Raw genomic sequence first — 23,388 nt, forward strand, 5'->3', positions numbered from 1 at the left:
GTTTGTCGTTTGGAAGTTCGCACATCCGAGGCTGTTCCATAGAGTAGACATACATCGGTAGCTATTGCTACATCCCCACAACAAACAAATCTTTACCATTTCCCACTCTTTAGAACTGAGCATAGGTAAATTAATTCACTGTTTTAAGGTACGGATGCTCCAGAAGAGCGAATGTCAAAGGAAGAAAGAACCTCAAATCAGATACTAGCCCGCAGTTCTCTACTAGCTCATTTTTTGGACTAATTTATTATCATCTTAAGTTGTATTGTAAGCCACAAAAAGGTGAAGTAACTGAAACGACCGTCTACGTGTATCCGTGCACGCGGTGCATTTGGATGACATTTTTAATCCGCACCCAGCAGTTCGAGATTGATGCATTTTAAGTGAACTGCCAAACCACGCAGAATCACACCAGGAAGAAGCAGCAGCCTCAATTGAAGTCACAATTTCAACCAAGTCATCGAGAATTCCGTACCATCAGAGCCTGTGTAGTCTTATGTACTTCGAGTGGAGCACAAACATGTGAAGAGTTACAGCCGCGGTACAGCAACAACCAACAAAACAAACAGAGAACTAAGAGACTATGCATCTGTTTCCGGGATGGCAGTATGCATTTTCCAAACGCTACACGCCGATGGGAAGAAAGGATGCATTAAAGAATAAATAATTTAAATATCATAGTAAGGCCAGATGTTTAATGTTTAAGAAGGACAGTGAACGGAGAAGCGCACAACAAAAGGTGGAAAAACGCTCCAAGGAATGGAAGGAACTGTTGTGGTCGCAGCCAGGAACAGAAGGAATAGTCAGTCAGTCAAGTCAGTCAGTCAGGTGCCGTTCAGGGCAACAACCCGCAAAGGACAACGTCGCATTTAGCGGCATTTTTATGAAGTGAATGAAAACCAAAACCGTGTAATAATAATGTACTATTAGTAAGGATGATTCATTCTTTTTTTTTGCATGTGAGAAAATAAATTCAACAACGGCAACAAAACCAAAACAAGCTCACCCGAGAGGATTGATGCGGGAGCATTAGCCAGGATGAACGAATTCGTCGGAACAATAACATACCTGTGGTGCGTGTTTTGATTTGGAAAGGAATTTAGAAAGAAATGTTTGAACATGTCTTCAAAATGTATTTCATGCCTCAATTATCACCACGGTAAGTTGTAACTTCAATGTACAGATAATAGATATCGGGCAGGTATAACTTCTTTAAATTGACATAAATCAACGGTATAGATGGACCGGTCTCTTGGTGAAATCGTTACACGCACGACTCTGCAACTATACCCATCCTGGGTTCAAATCTTGTAGGGTCTAAGGATGACCTCACAACCCGTACGTGTGCCGCCTGGATTAGTAAATATATAGCAAAAAAGATGATGGATAATTTAACTCCATTTACATGTTGCGGGTGCATGTTATAGCTCTCTGAGTAACGGCATAAAATTGATTTCATATTTGATGATTTGACGTAAAAACTACAGATTAACGTAAATTAGCAATTAAATTTGAAATTAAGGATGGTGACTCCCTAATTCCTTTTTCAATTAAAAAAATCAATCAGCATGCAACATGCACTAGTGTTTAGGAGTGATCATAAGGTTCCATCCCTAAAGTCGTCATAACAATGTCATTAAAGCAATCAGAATTGATTGCATTTGCTTTTTTAAACTAATTTCTACCGGTACACAGTGTACTAAAGAGCATTATTGCACCAAACCATGCAATTACTTTCTTTGATGTGTTCGATCGATCGATGAGCACACCTAATCAAGCAACATTACCGAGCAGTCTGGCATGGAATCGGAAAGTGAACCCGCAAAATGGCTTTTCTATATAGAAATGATTCATCTTTTTCTTTACAAACAGCTGATAAGGCCATCAAGCAAACTGCATCGTCTCAGCTGTTGTAACCGGTTATTATCATGTTGGGAGAGGGCAGGGAGGGTCGAGTGCATTGCAATCATGCTTCTAGCGAGGTGAGAACTGCAGCTTGCAAGAGAGAGAACCATTCATTAATTTCTTCACCCAGTGGTACTTAATGCAAACGAAAGATAGATTTTTAATACTTCCTTTTAAATACAATACCATTCTATGTTACTTGAATGATTATCGAAACATGAATATTTTGTGTATCCTATGAAACTAAATTTGCAGCTTTCAGATGTACAGGTCTCTTTCAAAAGCCATCGAAAATAAAGGTGCGTGCAATGTTTCACCTCGTTCCTGATTAGTGTCACACAGCACATCGCGACCCTTTAAAACAAACACGAGACTGCGTCCACTGGAACTGTCTACTCTCGCGACTCGCGCAACAAGAACCTCACGCGTACGCGTTCGCGCAAATCTTGACTCTCTCTCGCTCTATCAACGCAGCACCTAAACCCTTTTTGCGCGATGTGATCATCACTCGCTCACGATCAGTCGTAGTGAGAGGAACGTGCCCAGCGTCGGTCCCTCGTGTTTTGTTAAGCGTTTTTTTTGTCCAGTTCTTTTAGTGTTTCTTCTTCTAGTGCTTCGTAGTCATTTTACTCTCCTATTGCTGTTTGTCCTTGAAGCGGACAATTTCACAACTTTCGCATTTTACAGCAATTCTACACAAAGTGTCCTAAAAAAGGGGTTAAATTAAGGCAATGTTCTCAACACTCGGTAGCTACATTTGGGGAAGTTCGGAAGACGATAGGTAAGGGATGTTGCTGTGAAACTCCAAATTCCTAGCCAAAAGTGTGCGTGTGTATGTGTGTGTGTGTGGTGGCTTTGTGCCCCGAAACTACCATCCAATCATGTTTGCGAACCGTGCAATCCATCATACTACACCATCTCGTTTCTATCCATTACACTCATCCGCACGCCGAGAGTGTGGCAGAAAAAAACAGCAGCAGTTCTTGAGACCGGTTTCAAGCCCGAATCCAACCGTACCACCATGTACACAATCACCCTTTAGCATGACGCGAAAATTGGCGTGTGAGAGCTATTGTTGGATTGTGTCGGAGTGTGTGTGTTTTTTATGTTTTGTTATGCTCTTCCATTCGTCATATCTTTTTTGGGGTCGTTTTTTTGCATCTGTTGCTGAGCTATTGAACATGTTTAAAGAGAAAAAAAAACATGCACGACAACAACCTGGTGGAACACGGAATTGCGTGATTGCGGTTGTTTGTGCACATTTTTTTTCCTACTTGTTGCATTCATCGCCCGGCCCATAAATCTCGTCCGGCGACGTGACAAGCGTCGTTAAGCGACCGAGAAATAGCGGCGGATAGATAGCAATTTTGCACAGACGACTAGATCCTGCTCTGCTTATATGGCAGATACGTCATAGTGCACCGATCATGTCACGAACTGCATTACCAGCTTCCTATCAAACACTCTATAGTGAAGTACAAAATATTGTAAAAAAATGCTACACTCTTTGGCTGCGCCACTTCAACGCACTCTCCCCCTTATCAACGGCAATCAATGCGCAATGGACATATAATGATAGGTTTTGTTGTGGGTCATTTTTTCCCTCAGCCCCCTAACGGAAGTCACCTTTACAATCAACGGCAAGCCCTACACCGGTAAGTGCGTTGTGCAATTTGCGCTGGGAAAAGATGCGATATGTGAGTGAACGTGTCTGACTGAACGATCTTGAATCTTGTTTGCAGTTGATGCGGGTAAGATTTCGGTCGATACGTCGCTGAACACGTTCATCCGCAACCATGCCCAGCTGACCGGTACCAAGTTCATGTGCCTCGAGGGTGGCTGCGGTGCCTGCGTCGTCAACGTGAACGGGCTGCATCCGGTCACCAAGGAGAAGAAATCATGGGCAGTCAATTCGGTAGGCTTTCGGTGTATCATTCACAAGCAAATTTGATTACAATAAGAGCTTCGCTTTTAGTGCCTGTTCCCGATCTACGCATGTCACGGGCTGGATGTGCTAACGGTGGAAGGAATTGGCAACCGCAAGGATGGCTACCATCCGATCCAGCAACGGTTGGCGCATCTGAATGGGACGCAGTGTGGCTACTGCTCTCCCGGTATGGTCATGAACATGTACAGCCTGATGGAAGCGAACCGCGGCGCCATCTCGATGGAAGACGTTGAAAATGCGTTCGGTGGCAATATCTGCCGCTGTACCGGGTATCGGCCCATACTGGATGCGTTTAAATCGCTGGCAGTCGATGCCGATGAGAAGCTGCTCGATGCCTGTCAGGATATTGAAGATCTGACCAAGACGTGCCCCAAAACGGGCAGTGCGTGTGCGGGCAAGTGCCCGTCGGCGCGGGATCGTGCCGAAGCGAAGCGTCCGGTGCGGTTGGTGTTTGAAGATGCGAAGGAATGGCACCGGGTGTCGCAGGTAGCCGACATCTTTGCGATCTTTGAGAAGATTGGCACCAAACCGTACATGCTGGTCGCGGGCAATACGGCGCACGGTGAGTAAGGAATATCTACTTGTAGCTTACAACGACTCTAATTAGCATATCTGTTTGAACAGGTGTCTATCGACGTAGTCCATCGCTGCAGGTGTTTATCGACATCAATGCAGTTGAGGAGCTGCACACGCACTCGGTAAGCAACAGCGAGCTGGTGGTGGGTGCTAGTGTGTCGCTGACGGAGTTTATGCAAATACTGGACACCGCGGCAAACAAAAGTCCAAACTTTGCCTACTGCAAGCAGCTCGAGAAGCACATCGATCTAATTGCCAACGTGCCGGTACGCAGTGCTGGCACTATCGCGGGCAACTTGAGCATTAAGAACCAGCACCACGAGTTCCCGTCGGATATGTATCTGATTTTGGAGGCGGTCGGTGCCAAGCTGACACTGGGTGAGCTGCTTTTTTCAAAGACGTTCTTCAGAAAAGATGTTACTGTAATTTAATCAATGTAATTTGTTCCTTCAGTTGAAGCGGGCGGAAAAACGAGCCTCATATCGCCGTCCGAGTTCGTCCAGCTTGATATGCAGAAAAAGCTGCTAAAATCGGTCACTCTGCCAGCGCTCGATGACACGCACTATGTCTTCCGATCGTTCAAGGTGATGCCACGATCGCAGAATGCCCACGCGTACGTCAACGGTGCCTTTCTGACCAAGTTCGCTGAGGACGGTGTGACGGTGGAGTCGATCCGTATCTGCTTCGGTGGAATCAATCCAGAGGTAAGGCACTTTTTACTTTGGAAAGCTCCAAACAATCTCAGAACACTCAGGACGTCTTCCCCTCGCAAACAGTTCACCCATGCCACGGCGACGGAATCATTCCTTGTGGGCAAGAACCTGTTCGATGCAGAAACGATCCAAGCCACAATGAACCAGCTGAGCAACGAGATCCGTCCCGATTGGGTCCTACCGGATGCATCGTCCGAGTATCGTAAGAACCTGGCAATGGCACTGTATTATAAATACCTGCTGAATGTAGCCCCGGACGGCACCGTGCTGGTGAAACCGTCCTTCCGTTCTGGCGGTACCGTCCTGGAGCGACCACTCTCCTCCGGCCAGCAGTCGTTCGACACTTACGAGCGTAACTGGCCCCTCACGAAGAACATTCCCAAAATTGAGGCACTCGCGCAAACATCGGGCGAGGCTAAGTTTACCAACGATTTGCCAGTCCAGCCCGGGGAGCTGTATGCCGCGTTTGTGATCGCTACCAAGCCCCACACGCGCATCGGCAAAATAGATGCCACCGATGCGTTGGTAAGTGTGTGAAGAGTGGTCTTTTTGGAGTATGGAAAGAATTCTTAAGTTGTCCTTTCCCTCACAGAAATATCCCGGCGTGGTTGCTTTCTACTCCGCGAAAGACATCCCCGGCACGAACAACTTCATGCCCGCCAGCCTCGGCAACCAGGAGGTGGAAGAGATCTTCTGCAGCGGTGAGGTTCTGTACCACGGCCAGCCCGTCGGTGTGATCGTGGCAGAAACGTTCAACCAGGCCAATCACGCTGCCACCCTAGTGAACATTCTGTACGAACGCATCACGCAGCCGCAACCCATCTATCCAACGCTCAAATCCCTCGTCGACAATCAAACCAAGACGCGCATCTTCGACGAACCCGTCACAACAACGCGCCGCGGATCGAGCTACCGCGTGAAGGTGTCGGCCGCCCGGAAGGTAACGGGACGGTTCGAAATGGCCGGCCAGTACCACTACACGATGGAGACGCAAACCTGCGTGTGCGTACCGATCGAGGACGGTATGGATGTACACAGCTCAACGCAGTGGGTCGACTTGTGTCAGGTGGCGATTGCATCGATGCTGAAGGTGCCGGAGAACAGCCTCAACTTTACCGTCCGCCGGCTGGGCGGTGGCTACGGTTCGAAGATTTCACGCGCCGGACAGATCGCTTGTGCCTGCGCATTGGCCGCCCATCTGCAGAATCGACCCGTGCGGTTCGTGCTGACGATCGAGTCGAACATGAGCTCGATCGGCAAGCGGTACGGCTGCATCGCCGACTACGAGGTGGACGTGGAGAGTAACGGCCGGTTCGTGAAGCTGACCAACAACTACATGCAGGATTATGGCGCGTCGCTGAACGAATCGGTCGGCGAGGCGACGTCCGAGTTCTTTAACAACTGCTACGACACCAAGACGTGGAAGGTGGTGGGCAAGGCGGCCAAAACGGATGCACCGAGCAATACCTGGTGCCGGGCACCGGGCACAACGGAGGGCATCGCGATGATTGAGAACATTATGGAGCACGTCGCGTGGGAGCTGGGACTGGATCCGCTCGAGCTGCGGCTGGCCAACATGCCCGAGGGTAGCAAGATGCGGGAGCTGCTGCCACAGTTCCGCGCGGACGTGGAGTACAACCAGCGGAAGGCAGCGATCGACCAGTTCAATGTGGACAATCGGTGGCGCAAGCGTGGCATCGCCATTTCGCTGATGCGCTATCCGCTCGGGTACTTCGGTGCGTTGCATGCGCTCGTAGCGATCCATGCCGGGGATGGATCCGTTTCGGTAACGCACGGTGGCATCGAGATGGGCCAGGGCATGAACACGAAGGCGGCCCAGGTGGCGGCCTACGTGCTCGGACTGCCGCTGGAGAAGATCAGCATCAAGCCGACGACGAGTTTGACTTCGCCTAACGCCATCGTCACCGGTGGCAGTATGACCAGTGAGGCCGTGTGCTATGTAAGTGTTTGGTGTGCAAGTAAGCCCGTTGCGTTAAGCGTATCTAATCTGATCTTCTGTTTTACAGGCCGTCAAGAAAGCGTGTGAGATACTGCTCGAACGCATCAAACCGGTTCGCGATGCGCATAAGGACGCACCGTGGGAAACCGTTACCCAGCTCTGTTACGCAGGCAATGTGGACCTGTGCGCTACCTATCAGTACCGTGCGACCGAGCTGAAGCCTTACATCATCTGGGGCTTAAGCTGTGCCGAGGTGGAGGTGGATGTGCTCACGGGCAATGTGCAGCTGCGCCGTGTCGACATACTGGAGGATACTGGAGAAAGCTTGAGTCCCGGCATTGACGTTGGACAAATTGAGGGTGCGTTCATTATGGGTGTCGGGTACTGGCTGACTGAAGCGTTGGTATACAATGCTGAGGACGGTGCCTTGCTAACGAACCGTACCTGGACGTACAAGCCGCCAGGTGCGAAGGACATTCCGGTCGACTTCCGCGTGCGCTTCCTGCAGAAGAGCTCCAATCCGGCCGGTGTGCTCCGGTCCAAGGCAACCGGTGAACCGGCGCTGAATATGTCGATCGTGGTACTGTTTGCACTGCGCAACGCGCTTCGTTCCGCACGAAAGGATGCGGGACTGGCGGACGATTGGATCTCGATGGGTACCGCGTCCACGCCGGATCAAGTACATCTGCTTGCCGGAAATTCGATCGAACAGTACAAACTGAATTAACATCAAGATAGTGATTTCCCTATTTTACATGACATATGGTGCTGGATATTGATATTGAATATTCATTTATGAGTATACATTCTATACATCTCTACGTTATATTTTTGCAAAGAGAAAAAATGCAATAAACATTATCATTTAAACATGTGTATACCATGCGTTTCACGCCTAATTTAATTTACGAAATTATTTCATACCTGAATCGTCGTAATCCGATGGCTGAGGTTTGACAACCCTGTATCAGTGTACTACTTCATTGAGGACCATAATTCAAAAATTAAAATTATTAAAAATACCTCAGCATTTATGATGACCATGTTAAAATTAGAAGCTACGGTTATAAATATTCATCAATTGATTTTTTTTAATAATGTATTATTTGCCAAAAAAGCAACACACTAACGATGCCACAAGATAGAACCAAAAGGGTTGATCGTGCAAAAAATGGATCTCGATCTGCAACGGCAAACCGATGGTAACCGAAATCTACAGTCAGTCGCTGTTGATCGTTAGACTTGGACGGTAGTGTGTCTTCATTTGTGGTTATCATTCTTACAGAGTTTGGTGTACGGAAAAGCAGTTTAAGATGCTTTCATCAATTGGAACGTATCTTTGGAGTAACTCGAGCTCAGTTGAAAGGTAGTACCCGTTACAGTAATATATGTGGTGTAGGTTCAAAAACGAATGTTTTATGACAAAAATTAGATTGATATGAATAATGTTAACTGGGTTTTTATATCGTGAAGATAGTATGATTACAAGTAATAATATTACATCTGACTTTGTTCTTTTATATGTTGAATACTGGGTAATCAAAGCGATACAATCAGATTTCATGTGTAGAAAACCAAAAACTTTATGCTGATGTGGTCCTTGCACCTAACTAATTTTGATTAATCATTTAGATATCTGTGCGAAAAGAGTGAATTGTAAACCATTATTTAGGAAAATATTCGAACATTTTTGTAAATTGTCCGCAAGTATATAACATCATGTTCAAATACAATAGTTATATGTTTTAATAATTAAAAAAAAACACTAATTTTAACAACTTAAGACGACCGTAATATAAAATACGCATTTTATCTACCGTAAATTGAAGTGATATTTCATTTCTCCTCCACATATCTCATTCCACTGATGTTCGTTCTTAACGATCTTCACACTGGATCTCTTTTGTACTTAATTTCTTTACCTATCTCTCCTCATTCTTAAACGCTCCTCCTTTCACTCGGACGTGTTCTCACTGATTCTATTCCGAAAAAACTGGTTATTTATGTTTTTTTAATGATCGATTCTTTTTCAAACGTTGACATTTCATTTGCTTTATCTTCATTCTCGCATTCGTGGCCAAAACTTGTTGGTGAGCTATACGCAATATTTTGCATACGATCTTGGTGGAAGGGTTTTATGGCTTTCGTCGTTAGAAAATCCCGTTTCTTGAGCGTTTTATCTGGTTCCTAACGTTCCAGTGCTGATGAATCTTTTCACTGTATCTATTTTTAGTCCCCTTTCTGAAGTAACGTTCACCATTAATGGGATTGCTTACACAGGTAATGGATACTAAAATGCAAATTAAAATGTAATGCAAACTTAAACACCAAATCCAAATACCTACAGCCAAAACTGAGAACCTTTCATTGGACACTTCGTTAAATACGTTTATACGAAACCATGCACACCTGTCCGGTTCTAAGTTCATGTGTCTTGAAGGAGGATGCGGTGCGTGCATCGTGAACGTATCCGGGCTCCATCCCGTTACAAAGGAAACTAAATCCTGGTCCGCGAACTCGGTAAGTTAACTCCACAAATAACCTAGTGGGCAGTACTCTAACGAATTCTACCTAGTGCCTTTTGCCCGTCTTCGCTTGCCATGGTTTGGACGTCAAAACTGTCGAGAGTCTCGGCAACAAACGCGACGGTTACCACCCGATACAGGAGCGTTTGGCACACATGAACGGAAGCCAGTGTGGCTATTGCTCACCCGGCATGGTCATGACCATGTACAGCTTGATGAAATCGAAGCAGGGAGCTGTTTCGATGGAGGACGTTGAGAATGCGCTGGGTGGAAATATATGTCGTTGTACCGGCTATCGCCCGATTCTCGATGCGTTCAAGTCCCTTGCGTCGGTGTCCGAGCAAGAGCTGCCTGACATTGAGGAGCTTAAGATTTGTCCGAAAACGAACACCGCCTGCTCGGCCAAGTGCCCCGTGGCGGCCAGTCTCATCGAACCGGGACGCCCCGTGCACCTTGTGGCTGGGGATGATCGAGAGTGGCATAAGGTTTATACACTGGCGGAAATATTTGCCATCTTTAGTAAGATTGGAACACGGCCATATATGCTGCTGGCAGGAAATACAGCACACGGTAAACCGTCAGAAAATTGTGGAAGATTCAAGTTAAACTAAATGAATAATTCAATCGATTTGTCACAGGTGTCTACCGGCGTAGTGAGTCTCTGAAAGTGTTCATCGACATTACCTCAGTAGAGGAACTTCGCAACTACTTCCTGCGAACAGGAGAGCTGATCGTCGGAGCAAACGTTACACTGACCGAGTTCATTGAGATACTGGATAAAACCGCCAAAAAACGACCAAACTTTAGATACTGTGGAGAAATTGCTCGACACTTGCGGCTGATTGCAAACCCTGCAGTACGAAATGCTGGAACGATTGCAGGCAATCTGACCCTCAAGAATCAATACCCACAGTTTCCATCCGATGTTTACATTCTACTAGAAGCTATTGGAGCAAAATTAATTGTCGGTAAGGTACACAGCAGAAGTTACTGAAAAGGTAACAATCGCTCAAACTATTGCCTTTTATTAATTCATTTCAAAAGCTGACTCTCTGGCAACGTACCAGGCAAAAACTGCGCAGGAATATTCACAGATGGACCTGACGAAGAAGTTGCTGAAAGTTGTATCACTTCCCCTTACTGACTCGTTCAACACGGCTTTCCGATCGTACAGGGTGGCACCACGTGCTCAAAACGCTCACGCTTACGTCAATGCAGCGTTTCTACTACGAATGGCCAGCGATAAAATGATTGTCAAGTCGGCTACACTCTGCTTCGGCGGTATCAATCCTAAAGTAAGATGCATTACAATAAATCTTCCTTTAACAAGCGCACTCACATGCAATGCATCTTATTCGACAGTTTACACACGCCTCTCGCACGGAAAAATTGCTTGCTGGTAAACAGCTTTTCAATAACACCACCATCCAGCAAGCGATCAACACACTTGCATCGGAGGTACAATCTGACTGGATCCTACCGGACGCTTCAGCCGAATATCGTAGCGGTCTTGCAGTTTCTCTCTTCTACAAGTTTCTGCTTAGCGTAGCGACGGATAACAATGTTCCGCTTGATCCTCGATTCCGATCAGGATCCGCTATGCTTCAGCGCCCCCTATCGTCCGGACAGCAGTACTACGATACGAACAAGAAAAACTGGCCCGTAACGAAATACGTCCCAAAGCTGGAGGGGCTGGCCCAGACTTCCGGTGAAGCGAAGTACACAAACGATTTTCCACCATTTCCTGGGGAGCTGTATGCCGCATTTGTTGTTGCAACGCAACTGAACTCAACCATCGGCAAGATTGATCCTACGGAAGCATTGGTATGGATAAAAACATTAAACACCATATTAAACCCATGTTTTATTCCCACATACCACCCATTTTTTTACAGAAACTGCCCGGTGTGGTAGCGTTCTACTCGGCGAAACACATCCCGGGAGTGAACAACTTCATGTCCGACGGTATGCACTTCTACTTCCCAGACGTGGAGGAGATATTCTGCAGTGGACGCGTACTGTTCCACGGCCAGCCGGTTGGAGTGATCGTGGCCGAGCGGTTCGATCAAGCAGTACGTGCTGCCAAGCAGGTGAACATCATTTACGAACGTATCTCCGACGAACCAATCTGCCCCACAATTAAGGCGGTGTTGACCCATCGATCCAAAGAACGGATTGTAAGCCAACCGGCCAGTAGCCGCACCAGCCAACAGGTAGACGTTCAAGTGTCGAAAAAACTGCAAGGAACCCTTGAACTAGCAGGACAGTACCACTACACGCTCGAGCCCCAAACGTGTGTCTGTGTGCCGATGGAAAATGGTATGGACGTCTACGCGGCAACGCAATTTATCGATCTGGTGCAGGTTGCGATCGCTGCTGCACTCAATGTGCCGGAAAACAGTCTCAACCTAACCGTGCGTCGCTTGGGCGGTGGCTTTGGTGCAAAGCTAACGCGTTCCTCTCACATAGCTTGTGCGTGCGCTTTGGCAGCCCATCTTACCCGACGACCGGTACGGTTCATCATGACCATTGAGGCCAACATGAGCACGATCGGCAAGCGGTACAGCTGCGTCAGCAACTATCAGGTAGAGGTTGATAGCAAGGGCAAGATACTAAAGCTTGCCAACAACTTCATGCAAGACTACGGCTGCAATCTGAACGAAAACGTTGTCGATGATGCAAAGGTAGTGTTCGGACTGTCGTACAATTCCAGCGCGTGGAAGGTGGAAGGCAGTTCCGTTCTTACCGATGCACCTTCCAACACCTGGATGCGGGCCCCGGCCACTACCGAAGGCATTGCCATGGTTGAAACAATCATGGAACACATCGCCTGGATCACTGGGGTCGATCCGATGCAGGTCCGGCTATCGAATATGCCGGCCGGCAGCAAGCTGGTTACGTTGATGCCTCAGTTCCGTAAGGATGTGGAGTTCGATAAGCGGAAGCAAGCAGTGGACGAATTTAATGCGAAAAATCGCTGGCGTAAGCGCGGCATCGCCATGGTTCCGATGCAGTTCCCATTGGTACATTACGGTGCTCTACATGCACAAGTGTCCATTTACGCGAAGGATGGAACGGTAGCGATCAGCCACGGGGGTATAGAGATTGGACAGGGAATTAACACCAAGGCGGCACAGGTTGCAGCCTTTACACTGGGTATTCCGTTGGAGAAAATTGCCATCAAACCTACCACCAGCATGACGTCCCCGAACGCCGCAATGACTGGAGGAAGTATGACTAGCGAGGTCGTATGTTATGTGAGTACAAACCGGAATTCTTCTTTTTAGCTCTCATCCTAATTCACAAGCGTTTTAATTACACCTTTCCAGGCCATTAAAAAGGCGTGCGAAATACTTAACACTCGCCTGCAACCCGTCAAAGACGAGCTTAAAGCTGCCCCATGGGAAAAGATCACCCAGACGTGTTACGCTCGCGACATCGATCTAAGCGTTCTTTATCAATACAAAAAGTCCGATCTTAAGCCATACAGCATCTGGGGGTTGAGTTGCGCCGAGGTGGAGATCGATGTACTTACCGGGCAGATAAAGCTTTCGCGCGTAGATATTCTCGAGGATACGGGCGAAAGCATCAGTCCAGGCATTGATGTCGGCCAGATCGAGGGAGCGTTCGTGATGGGGGTCGGCTATTGGCTAACGGAGGTCCTCGTCTACGATATGAGCAACGGTGCGCTGCTAACGAACCGTTCCTGGAACTATAAGCCACCGGGCGCGAAGGACATACCGGTGGATTTCCGCATTCGGCTCATACAGACCGGTGATAATCCGTACGGGGTGTTACGATCGAAGGCAACCGGTGAGCCAGCCTTAACCATGGCCATTGTGGTGGTGTTTGCACTGCGATATGCCTTGCGTTCAGCGCAGAAGGATGCCGGACGGCCGGATGATTGGATTGCGCTCGGATCAGCATCAACTCCGGATCAAATTTTCCTCAAAGCGTCTAACGCCTACGAGCAGTACAAGCTTAAATAGAACGCATCCTTAAGCAGAATTAATCAATTAATTGGTGGAGGGATATAAAATCCTGGATAATGCTGAAATATTTTTTTAAATTAATAAATACGATCTACACCGATCAAATATTACTGTAATCTGATCTCACGCCTCAACATTCTCAACAATGAATCACTCTAATCTTCAAGTATCTGCCAATGTCTAGAGATAATCAGAATGACAATCAACGTTTGAGTCGCACCGACGCTTTGAGATAAAAAAATGGATAAACACAGCGATGATTTGCAATAAGTCTCAACACTACTACACACTCATCATTACGCAGCGAAAAACACCAACTCTTCACAGATTGTGCCTGCTCGTTCGGTCGATTCGATTCAGTCTAGCGTTGACCGTGCTATGATTAACATCAATTGAACCTAGTGGCCGTTGTGTGATACGAAATGATACGTACCAAAAATAATGTTGCCGCGGTGGCATTCCTATGCCTGGTATTTGTGATAGGGAACAATCGTTTAGAGGTGGAATCGGCCAAAATTCTTGGCATCTTCCCCACCGCCTCCAAATCGCACTGGATTCTTGGTTCTTCGCTCTTGAAAGAGTTGGCTCAAGATGGACACGAGGTAAAGTCTATCAACGGATCAAAGTGGACTTATGTGATTAAGTGTTTTGTTTATCGTGTGACAATTTTTAGGTAACAATGATAAGCCCGTTCCCATTGAAAAATGCTCCCAAGACGTACCGGGATGTTAACATTGCATACAACACGAATCTGTTTGATGGTACGAGCACGTGACAATTCTTTTGAATTAAAAGTTTATAAATTCATCATTTTCATGTTGCACCTCGCTTTCAGATATAATGGATGAAGTGTTCGAGAAAATCGATGACAGTATTGTGGAGAAAATGATGGAGCTAGGGACTTTTGTGAATGAAATCACCAACACTACGCTCTCATCACCGGAAGTTCAAGCACTGATACATTCTGACGAGACTTTTGATCTACTGATCCTAGAAATATTCCTAGACGATGCATTGCTTGGCTTTGCCGATCGATTCAATTGTCCAGTTGTCGGCATGTCAACTTTTGGTGCTTCCTCGTGGGTGAATTCGCTCACCGGTTCTCCGCAGCCCTTATCGTATGTACCGCATCCAATGTCAAGTTTTACTGATAAGATGAACTTCTGGCAACGGCTCGGTAACGTACTATTTACTGCGTTTGATGAAACCCTACTCACTGCCATGTGCAATCCAATACAGCAGAGACATTACAACCACTACTTTCCCAACGCCACTCGCTCACTGGATGAGATGCGCCGCCACGGAGTCTCCCTCGTGTTGATCAACAGTCATTTCAGCTTGAGCTTCCCCCGACCATATCTGCCAAACCTGATCGAGGTCGGTGGGTTCCATGTCAATCGTAAAGTGAACCCTCTTCCTGAGGTAAGTCTTACAGCATACGCTCATTGAACACTTTCGCTTACGAACCGTCTCTATTTCTTCCCAAGGACATCAAATCCTTTATCGAACAATCGGAGCACGGGGTTATCTACTTTTCGATGGGATCTAACCTTAAACCATCCAAAATGGACAAGCAAAAGCGAAACGACGTCATTAAGGTGTTCTCAAGTCTTAAGCAAAACATCATCTGGAAATGGGACGACGATACACTTGTGGTCAATAAGAAGAAGTTCTTGATCGGAAAATGGTTCCCTCAGGACGATATCCTGGCACACCCGAACGTCAAGCTGTTCATTACACACGGTGGTCTGCTGAGTTGCACCGAATCGATCTATCACGGTGTGCCGATCGTGGGCATTCCGATTTTCGGCGATCAACTGCTGAACATGGCACGAGCGGAACAGTCAGGCTGGGGTATCGGAGTTACCTACACCGAGCTCAACGAACAAACGTTCAGCAAAGCGATCACCACCGTTCTCGGTGACCCAAGGTATGTGTTATCGTTCAACTTGACTTGAACAGTTTCGAACTAAGATTTTATATTTCAGTTATGCTGCAAACGTCAAGACGATTTCCCGTCGAATGAGAGATCAACCCCTGGCACCAATGGATACAGCTAAATTTTGGGTTGAGTACGTCCTCAGGCACGATGGCGCAAAGCATCTCATATCTTCCGCGCAAGATCTTAATTTCGTTCAGTACAACAATTTGGACGTCTACCTATTTATTGTGGCAGTGTTTCTAACGATCGTGTTCGTTGTTAGATTGAGTTTTAGAAAGCTATACAGAGCTCTTTGTAAAAGGAATCGGAACTCTTCAACTGTCAAAAAGACGAATTAATTTTAACACAATCATAAAAACTAGCCTAACGACATTTGAATCCTAACGACACATTTAAACTTTTTATGGTAAAATGATTCAAAATGTAACAAATATAAGTATTAAACTCTCCAGAGTTTTGTAAACAAAACCACAAATGTACAAAAAATATAACAATGCAAGAAAATAATTAATGATTGTGAGACAATCCACCTTCGTCCATTCATTACAACACAAGGATGCATACCTCTCTCTTCGAGTAAATTTAAAGTCTAATGATAATCACAATAACAATCAACACTTGGGCCACACTGGCGCGTGTCTAGAGATAAGGGATGGATGAGGGCAGCGATGATATGCAACATTTCTCGAATTCGCTGCGTAATCATTATTACGAAGCGAACACCAAAAAAACTCCTCGCATATGGTATATGTTCGTTCAGTCGATTCGATTTCAGTCCAACGTTGACCGTGCTATGATTAACATCAATTGAACCTGGTGATCGCTGTGTATTTTTAGAGTGATACGAAATGCTAGGCGGCAAAAATAATGTTGCCTCGGTGGCACTCCTATGCCTGGTGTTTGCGATAGGGCACAACAGTGTGGTGGTGGAATCAGCTAAAATTCTTGGCATCTTTCCTACTAGCTCCAAATCGCACTGGATTCTTGGTTCTGCACTCATGAAAGAGTTGGCGCAAGATGGGCACGAGGTAAGCTACTGGTAAATTAACGATTTAATTACTATACATTCATATTATCGCGCCATCTTAGGTGACAATGATGAGCCCGTTTCCGCTTAAAAATGCTCCCAAGACGTACCGCGATGTAAAGATTGATTACAAAACAGGATTGTTTGAAGGTACGCAAATGAAGCCATGTTCTTCTATTGAAAAAATATTAACTCTCTTTGTACCACAATTTCAGCTGCAATGGACAAAGTCTTTGATAACATCGATAACAGTATTGTGCAGAAAATGACAAAGCTTGGAAATTTCGCAAATGCAATCACCAACACTACGCTCTCATCACCGGAAGTTCAAGCCTTGCTGCAATCGGACGAAACGTTCGATCTTGTAATCCTAGAAATATTCCTAGATGATGCGTTGCTTGGCTTTGCCGATCGGTTCAACTGTCCAGTTGTCGGCATGTCACCGTTCGGTGCATCTCCGTGGGTAAATTCGCTCACCGGTTCCCCGCAGCCCTTATCGTACGTGCCGCATCCGATGTTAAGCTTTACTGATAAGATGAACTTCTGGCAACGGCTCGGTAACGTACTATTTTCTGCGTTTGATGGAACCATAATCAGCGCTATGAGCAATCCGATACATCAGAAGCATTATGACCACTACTTTCCCAACGCCACTCGCTCACTGGATGAGATGCGCCGCCACGGAGTCTCCCTCGTGTTGATCAACAGTCATTTCAGCTTGAGCTTCCCCCGACCATATCTGCCAAACCTGATTGAGATTGGTGGGTTCCATGTCAACCGTAAAGTGAATCCTCTTCCTGAGGTAAGTCTTACAGCACTCGCTCATTGAACACTTTCGCTTACGAACCGTCTCTATTTCTTCCCAAGGACATCAAATCCTTTATCGAACAATCGGAGCACGGGGTTATCTACTTTTCGATGGGATCTAACCTTAAACCATCCAAAATGGACAAGCAAAAGCGAAACGACGTCATTAAGGTGCTCTCAAGTCTTAAGCAAAACATCATCTGGAAATGGGACGACGATACACTTGTGGTCGATAAGAAGAAGTTCTTGATCGGAAAATGGTTCCCTCAGGATGATATTCTGGCACACCCGAACGTCAAGCTGTTCATTACACACGGTGGTCTGCTGAGTTGCACCGAATCGATCTATCACGGTGTGCCGATCGTGGGCATTCCGATTTTCGGCGATCAACTGCTGAACATGGCACGAGCGGAACAATCGGGCTGGGGTATCGGAGTTACCTATACCGAGCTCAATGAACAAACGTTCAGCAAAGCGATCACCTCCGTTCTCGGTGACCCAAGGTATATGTTATCGCTCAGCTTGACTTCAACAGTTTCTAACAAAATAATTTATCCTTCAGCTATGCCGCAAACTTGAAGACGATCTCCCGTCGAATGAGAGATCAACCCCTGGCGCCAATGGATACAGCTAAATTTTGGGTTGAATACGTCATCAGGCACGATGGCGCAAAGCATCTCATATCTTCTGCGCAAGACCTTAACTTCGTTCAGTACAACAATTTGGACGTCTACTTGTTTATTGGAGCAGTATTTCTGACTATCTTATTCGTCATTAGGTCGGGATTAAGAAAGTTGTATAGAACACTTTGCAAAAGGAATCGGAACACGCCAACTGTGAAAAAGACTAATTAATTTTAGCAAAATTATTATAACTGGCTATTTGTACAGTAAAATTTCAAAAATGAGCAGTAAAAACTTAATAGAATAATTCAATTTCGCATTAAAAAAATGCCAATAAATAAAGGATACACGTGTAAACATGATAAATTATTTTCCCAGCCTCTTTTACCCAGCCCGTGCGTTCAGGCGTCGATAATAATTATCTCTGACACAACAATGCGCCGCTCAACTATCTGACCACATGAGATTGCGGGTAACAGTCGGCTCTCGGCCAATCCAAGCACCATGATGAACTGCTCTCAGCCGTCAGTCGAAAAGTGAAAGTCGCTCGGAGTAGTTGTGTGTTGTTGTGGTTTGTTATTTATAGTTCGCAAGCGGCCGAATTGAGACGGGTAGCAAAAATGGCCGTAGTGTTTACAATAAATGGAAAACTATTCAATGGTAAGTTGAAGCACCAACGCATTCTACAATATTTCAATTCATTTATTGTCTAGTTCAAGCGACTGAAATCAACGTCAATGTTTCGTTGAACACCTTCATCCGCAACCATGCCCATCTCAGTGGCACCAAGTTCATGTGCCTTGAAGGAGGCTGCGGTGCTTGCGTCGTCAATCTGAGCGGAGCACATCCGGTCACCGGAGATGTCTTTTCCTATGCTGTCAACTCGGTAATACACTCTCCCAATCATGCCCCTATAACGGCCACGTGACTAATTTTATCTCCACTTCTGCGAAAACAGTGCCTGTTTCCTGTTCTCGCCTGCCATGGCATGGACATTACCACCGTCGAGGGTATTGGTGACAAGCAGCGGGGCTACCATGCCACCCAAAAGCTGCTGGCCCACTTCAACGGTACCCAGTGTGGCTACTGCTCCCCTGGCATGGTCATGAACATGTACAGTCTGCTGGAAGCGAAGAAGGGAAAGGTCACCATGGAGGAGATCGAGAACTCTTTCGGTGGTAACATCTGCCGCTGTACCGGCTACCGACCGATTCTGGACGCCTTCAAGGCGCTGGCCGTCGATGCTGATCCCAAGCTCAAGGCAAAGTGCCAGGATATTGAGGATCTTACCAAGATCTGTCCCAAGACCGGATCGGCCTGTGCTGGCAAGTGTGCCGCGGCAGGAAAAACTAACCCCAACAAAGGCCTCCATCTGAGCTTCGAGGAGCAAAAGGAGTGGCACAAGGTGTACAACGTGAGCGACATCTTTGCCATCTTCGAAAGCATTGGAGATAAGCCGTACACGCTCATCGGAGGTAACACTGCCCACGGTGTGTACCGTCGAAGCGACGGAATTCAAGTCTTCATCGATATCAACGCTGTCCAAGAGCTGCGGACCAGTTCGGTTGGAAGCTCTCTTACTGTTGGAGCTGGAACTTCGCTTACGGAGCTGATGGACCTGTTGACCAACACGGCAAAGCAAAACAATAACTTTTCCTACTTCGAGCACATGGTTCGTCACATCGATTTGATTGCCAACGTGCCTGTTCGTAATACTGGAACCATCGCTGGTAACCTCAGCATCAAGAACCAACACAACGAGTTCCCCTCCGACCTCTACTTGATCTTGGAGGCTGCCAACGCGACACTGACCATCTGTGAGTATTTACAATTGTTATAATGGACATTGGAACATTCCTTCATCAAACATTCTCATCCCTATTTCAGTGGAGTCCCAAGGCAAGACATCTACCGTCCGACCGTCCCAGTACGTCACCATGAATATGAACAAAAAGCTGCTCCTCAATGTTATCCTTCCTCCGCTCTACCCATCCGTCTACGTTTATCGCACATTCAAGATCATGCCCCGTGCTCAGAACGCTCACGCATACGTCAACGGAGCGTTCCTGATCAAGCTGGAGGGTTCTGAGATCATCTCCAGTAACATTTGCTTCGGTGGAATTGATCCTCAGTTTACCCATGCACTCAAGACGGAAGAGTTCCTCAAGGGTAAGAACCTTATTACCAACGAAACGATCCAAGGTGCTCTCAAGACACTGGCCGCTGAGCTGAATCCCGACTGGGTGCTTCTGGATGCTGCTCCTGAGTATCGTAAAAATCTTGCCCTATCATTGTTCTACAAGTTTACGCTTCAATTTGCTTCAGTATTGCGCTTTCCACTGAAAAATGAGTACAAGTCCGGTGGATCAGTGCTGAACCGTGCCATTTCTTCAGGAGCTCAACAATATGAAACAAATCAGCAACAGGAACAGTGGTCACTAATTAAAAAGATCCCAAAAATTGAAGCAATGTATCAAACTTCAGGAGAAGCAAAGTATATCAACGATTTACCCACCTTGCCCGGGGAACTGTATGCTGCTTTCGTGCTTGGTACTAAAGTTCACGCCAACATAGCTTCCTTTGATGCGGAAGAAGCTTTGGTAAGTATACTTAGGGCTCGATGAGAAGGGATCCTTAATTTCACCCCCTATGACAGCAAATTCCAGGTGTGATCGCTTTCTTCACAGCAAAGGACATCCCCGGTGTTAACGATTTCATGCCCGTAAAATCAGAGTTTAGTCCCAATGTAGAGGAAGTGTTCTGTAGTGGACAGATTCTTTACCACGGACAACCTGTAGGATTGGTGTTAGCCGACACGTTCGAAGCCGCCCAGAAAGCAGCGAAAACAGTGTGTATCCACTATTCCACCGACACCGTAACTGAGACGATCCTTCCAACGGTCAAGTTGTTAACATCGCGTTGTTAACATCGATTACGGATTCACTGGACAGTCTTACGACGATGCTACCATTCCGGAGTCCGCGATCCACGTTTCCGGATCGTATGAGTCCGGTGGGCAGTATCACTACACGATGGAAACGCAAACATGCGTCTGTCTGCCGCTGGAAGATGGCATGGAAGTACACACGGCTACACAAGCGATTACTCTCACTCAAATTGCTATATCGCAAATGCTAAGCGTTCCAGAGAATAGTCTAAACGTATCTGTGCGCCGAATTGGTGGTGGATACGGTGGAAAGGCATCACGTGCTGTTCAGGTCGCCTGTGCCTGTGCGCTGGCATGCCATCTAACGAAGCGTCCAGTGCGTTTGGTAATGACGATCGAAACAAACATGGCCGTGGTTGGGAAGCGATACGGTGTCGTATCAAACTACACAGCTGAAGTAACTCCCGAGGGAAGAATTCTTCGTCTTCACAACGAGTTCCTGCACGATGCGGGATGCAACAGCAATGAGGCACCCGATTTTATGCAAGGCTATTACGGCAATTGCTACAACAAGGACGTGTGGTCCGTGGTGTCCAAAACAGCTCTTACCGATTCCGCCAGCAACACGTGGTGCCGTGCGCCGGGATCAACGGAAGCGTACGCCATGATCGAATCCATCATCGAGCACATAGCGTTCGTCACCAGGAGTGATCCGCTGGCAGTGCGGCTTCAAAACATGCCAAACGATTCCCCGATGAAACCACTGCTGCAAACCTTCCTCGCGGACATCGAGTACGATCGGAGGAACGGTGAGATCGCTCAGTTTAATTTAGAAAACCGTTGGCGTAAGCGTGGCATCGCGATCGTGCCGATGGAGTATCCCGTGGGTTACTTTGGAACACTGCACGCGCTCGTCTCTATCTATCACACCGACGGCACGGTTGCCATTACGCACGGTGGCATCGAGATGGGTCAGGGCATTAACACGCGTGCGGCGCAGGTTGCGGCCAAGGTGCTCGGCATTCCGGTCGAGAAGATCGCAATCAAACCGACCACCAATCTTACAGCACCGAACGACTTTTGCACACAGGCCAGCATTACCAGCGAGGCCGTGGCTCATGTACGTAGTTGATGTTTCGCTTAAAATGGGTCCTTTCTTGACGCTCTTTTTTTAATTTCTTTCTTTCAGTCAGTGCTGATTGCGTGTGAGACACTGCTTGAACGGATTGCCCCCGTCAGACAGCAGCATCCAGACGTTTCCTGGGAAAAGCTGACCCAGCTCTGTCACTCACAAGGTGTGGACCTTTGCGCCACGGCCATGTACAACGGAGTGAAGCTACCATCTTACAACGTCTGGGCGTTAAGCTGTGCCGAAATCGAACTGGACGTACTTACCGGTTGTGTGCTGTTGCGGCGCGTCGACATACTCGAAGATGCCGGCAAAACGCTTAATCCCGAAATTGAAATCGGCCAAATCGAAGGAGCATTCATGATGGGCGTGGGTCTTTATCTAACGGAAGCACTCATCTACGATCGAGCAACGGGCGAGCTGCTTACTAACCGGTCCTGGAACTATCGTCCACCGGGAGCGAAAGACATACCAATCGATTTGCGGATCCGGCTGCTGCAGAACACCATCAACCCGACGGGCGTACAGCGTTCCAAAGCTACCGGCGAACCGGCGGTAAATATGTCCGTCGTAGTACTGTTTGCACTGCGGAATGCTATCAATGCGGCTCGGACGGATGCGGGCATGCCTCGGGAGTGGATTCCGCTTGGGGCGCCGTGCACGCCGGATCGAATTCTACGCCATTTGGGCAATGCGTACGATCAATATTTGCTTCATTAGGGTAAAAGCAAGCGGAAACAGGTGTCATATTTCACTGGAAGTAAAGAGGAAACAGAAAAACATTTGAACCTTGTCGTTAGTAAAGTGGATAAAAGGAATTCCTTCAATAGTGAGTGTTGAAACGCTTTCATAAATGATAATAAATTATGTACTTTTACATCCTGCGTCCAACAATACGTCCATCACTGTATTACATCACACCGAAAATAGAGCCAAGCGAAGTTCACAGCATGCCTATCTAATCAACATTTGTGCCGGTGACGCACACACCCTTCCCGGCTGCTCCATTCCCTTTTACGCGAGCTATTTTATTTTACCGGCACGCCAACGCCAATGCTCGTATGTAGTGGTTCTAATGTCGTATCGCGTCTGAGAGCATTTTGCGCGCTTGGCGGGAGCATACTTCTCTTGCGTGAGCAACAGCATGCCCACCCAACGTGTGCCGTACGACATTGGCTCACAACACATTTAACCAGGCGCGAGAAACTGTGTTTGAAAAAGCGATAGAATAAACAAATGGATGATTTTTGTATAGACCGGCTTTTTTTTCGTGTGTAAAGGGGGGATGGTCTCTCATCCCCTATATTTTGCTCACCACCATCAACGCAATCGCGTGGCCGAGCCAAAATTTGCC

General features: G+C 46.9%; 3 protein-coding genes and 1 pseudogene across 3 annotated transcripts; all 4 read left to right on the forward strand.

Moving 5' to 3' along the window:
- Nucleotides 1–2,368: 2,368 nt before the first annotated feature.
- LOC120953808 (uncharacterized) lies at nt 2,369–7,980 on the forward strand. Its single transcript, XM_040374071.2, has 9 exons — nt 2,369–2,686; nt 3,514–3,560; nt 3,648–3,820; nt 3,881–4,415; nt 4,478–4,807; nt 4,883–5,133; nt 5,206–5,667; nt 5,735–7,102; nt 7,170–7,980. Exons 1-9 carry the CDS (start codon nt 2,637–2,639, stop codon nt 7,827–7,829), a joined length of 3,876 nt encoding a protein of 1,291 aa, XP_040230005.2. The 5' UTR covers nt 2,369–2,636; the 3' UTR covers nt 7,830–7,980.
- A 244-nt stretch (nt 7,981–8,224) lies between these two features.
- On the forward strand, nt 8,225–13,702 carry LOC120953811 (uncharacterized). Its single transcript, XM_040374075.2, has 9 exons — nt 8,225–8,468; nt 9,336–9,382; nt 9,450–9,622; nt 9,678–10,197; nt 10,266–10,595; nt 10,672–10,922; nt 10,990–11,451; nt 11,523–12,884; nt 12,957–13,702. The coding sequence occupies exons 1-9, from the start codon at nt 8,416–8,418 to the stop codon at nt 13,614–13,616; spliced, it is 3,858 nt and encodes a 1,285-aa protein (XP_040230009.2). The 5' UTR covers nt 8,225–8,415; the 3' UTR covers nt 13,617–13,702.
- Nucleotides 13,703–13,944: 242 nt separating this feature from the next.
- LOC120961433 (uncharacterized) lies at nt 13,945–18,398 on the forward strand. Its single transcript, XM_049611178.1, has 10 exons — nt 13,945–14,221; nt 14,293–14,380; nt 14,455–15,041; nt 15,107–15,549; nt 15,608–15,896; nt 16,410–16,589; nt 16,651–16,738; nt 16,804–17,390; nt 17,456–17,898; nt 17,958–18,398. Exons 1-10 carry the CDS (start codon nt 14,042–14,044, stop codon nt 18,247–18,249), a joined length of 3,177 nt encoding a protein of 1,058 aa, XP_049467135.1. The 5' UTR covers nt 13,945–14,041; the 3' UTR covers nt 18,250–18,398.
- Nucleotides 18,399–18,494: 96 nt separating this feature from the next.
- Nucleotides 18,495–22,879, forward strand: LOC120953812 (uncharacterized; annotated as a pseudogene).
- The last annotated feature ends 509 nt before the right edge of the window (nt 22,880–23,388 follow it).

Source organism: Anopheles coluzzii, chromosome 2, assembly GCF_943734685.1.
Source record: "Anopheles coluzzii chromosome 2, AcolN3, whole genome shotgun sequence".
Lineage (NCBI taxonomy): Eukaryota > Metazoa > Arthropoda > Insecta > Diptera > Culicidae > Anopheles > Anopheles coluzzii.

What these genes read in the sequence shown, in the direction of transcription:
- LOC120953808 (XM_040374071.2), top strand. Translation starts at nt 2,637, where the DNA reads ATGTTCTCAACACTCGGTAGCTACATTTGGGGAAGTTCGGAAGACGAT. An exon ending in GGAAGTTCGGAAGACGATAG is followed by an intron (nt 2,687 to 3,513) that starts GTAAGGGATGTT and finishes TTTTTCCCTCAG; the next exon opens with CCCCCTAACGGAAGTCACCT. An exon ending in TAGATGCCACCGATGCGTTG is followed by an intron (nt 5,668 to 5,734) that starts GTAAGTGTGTGA and finishes TTTCCCTCACAG; the next exon opens with AAATATCCCGGCGTGGTTGC.
- LOC120953811 (XM_040374075.2), top strand. Translation starts at nt 8,416, where the DNA reads ATGCTTTCATCAATTGGAACGTATCTTTGGAGTAACTCGAGCTCAGTT. An exon ending in GGCAGGAAATACAGCACACG is followed by an intron (nt 10,198 to 10,265) that starts GTAAACCGTCAG and finishes GATTTGTCACAG; the next exon opens with GTGTCTACCGGCGTAGTGAG. An exon ending in TTGATCCTACGGAAGCATTG is followed by an intron (nt 11,452 to 11,522) that starts GTATGGATAAAA and finishes ATTTTTTTACAG; the next exon opens with AAACTGCCCGGTGTGGTAGC.
- LOC120961433 (XM_049611178.1), top strand. Translation starts at nt 14,042, where the DNA reads ATGATACGTACCAAAAATAATGTTGCCGCGGTGGCATTCCTATGCCTG. An exon ending in ACCGTTCTCGGTGACCCAAG is followed by an intron (nt 15,550 to 15,607) that starts GTATGTGTTATC and finishes TTTATATTTCAG; the next exon opens with TTATGCTGCAAACGTCAAGA. An exon ending in CAACTGTCAAAAAGACGAAT is followed by an intron (nt 15,897 to 16,409) that starts TAATTTTAACAC and finishes GAGTGATACGAA; the next exon opens with ATGCTAGGCGGCAAAAATAA.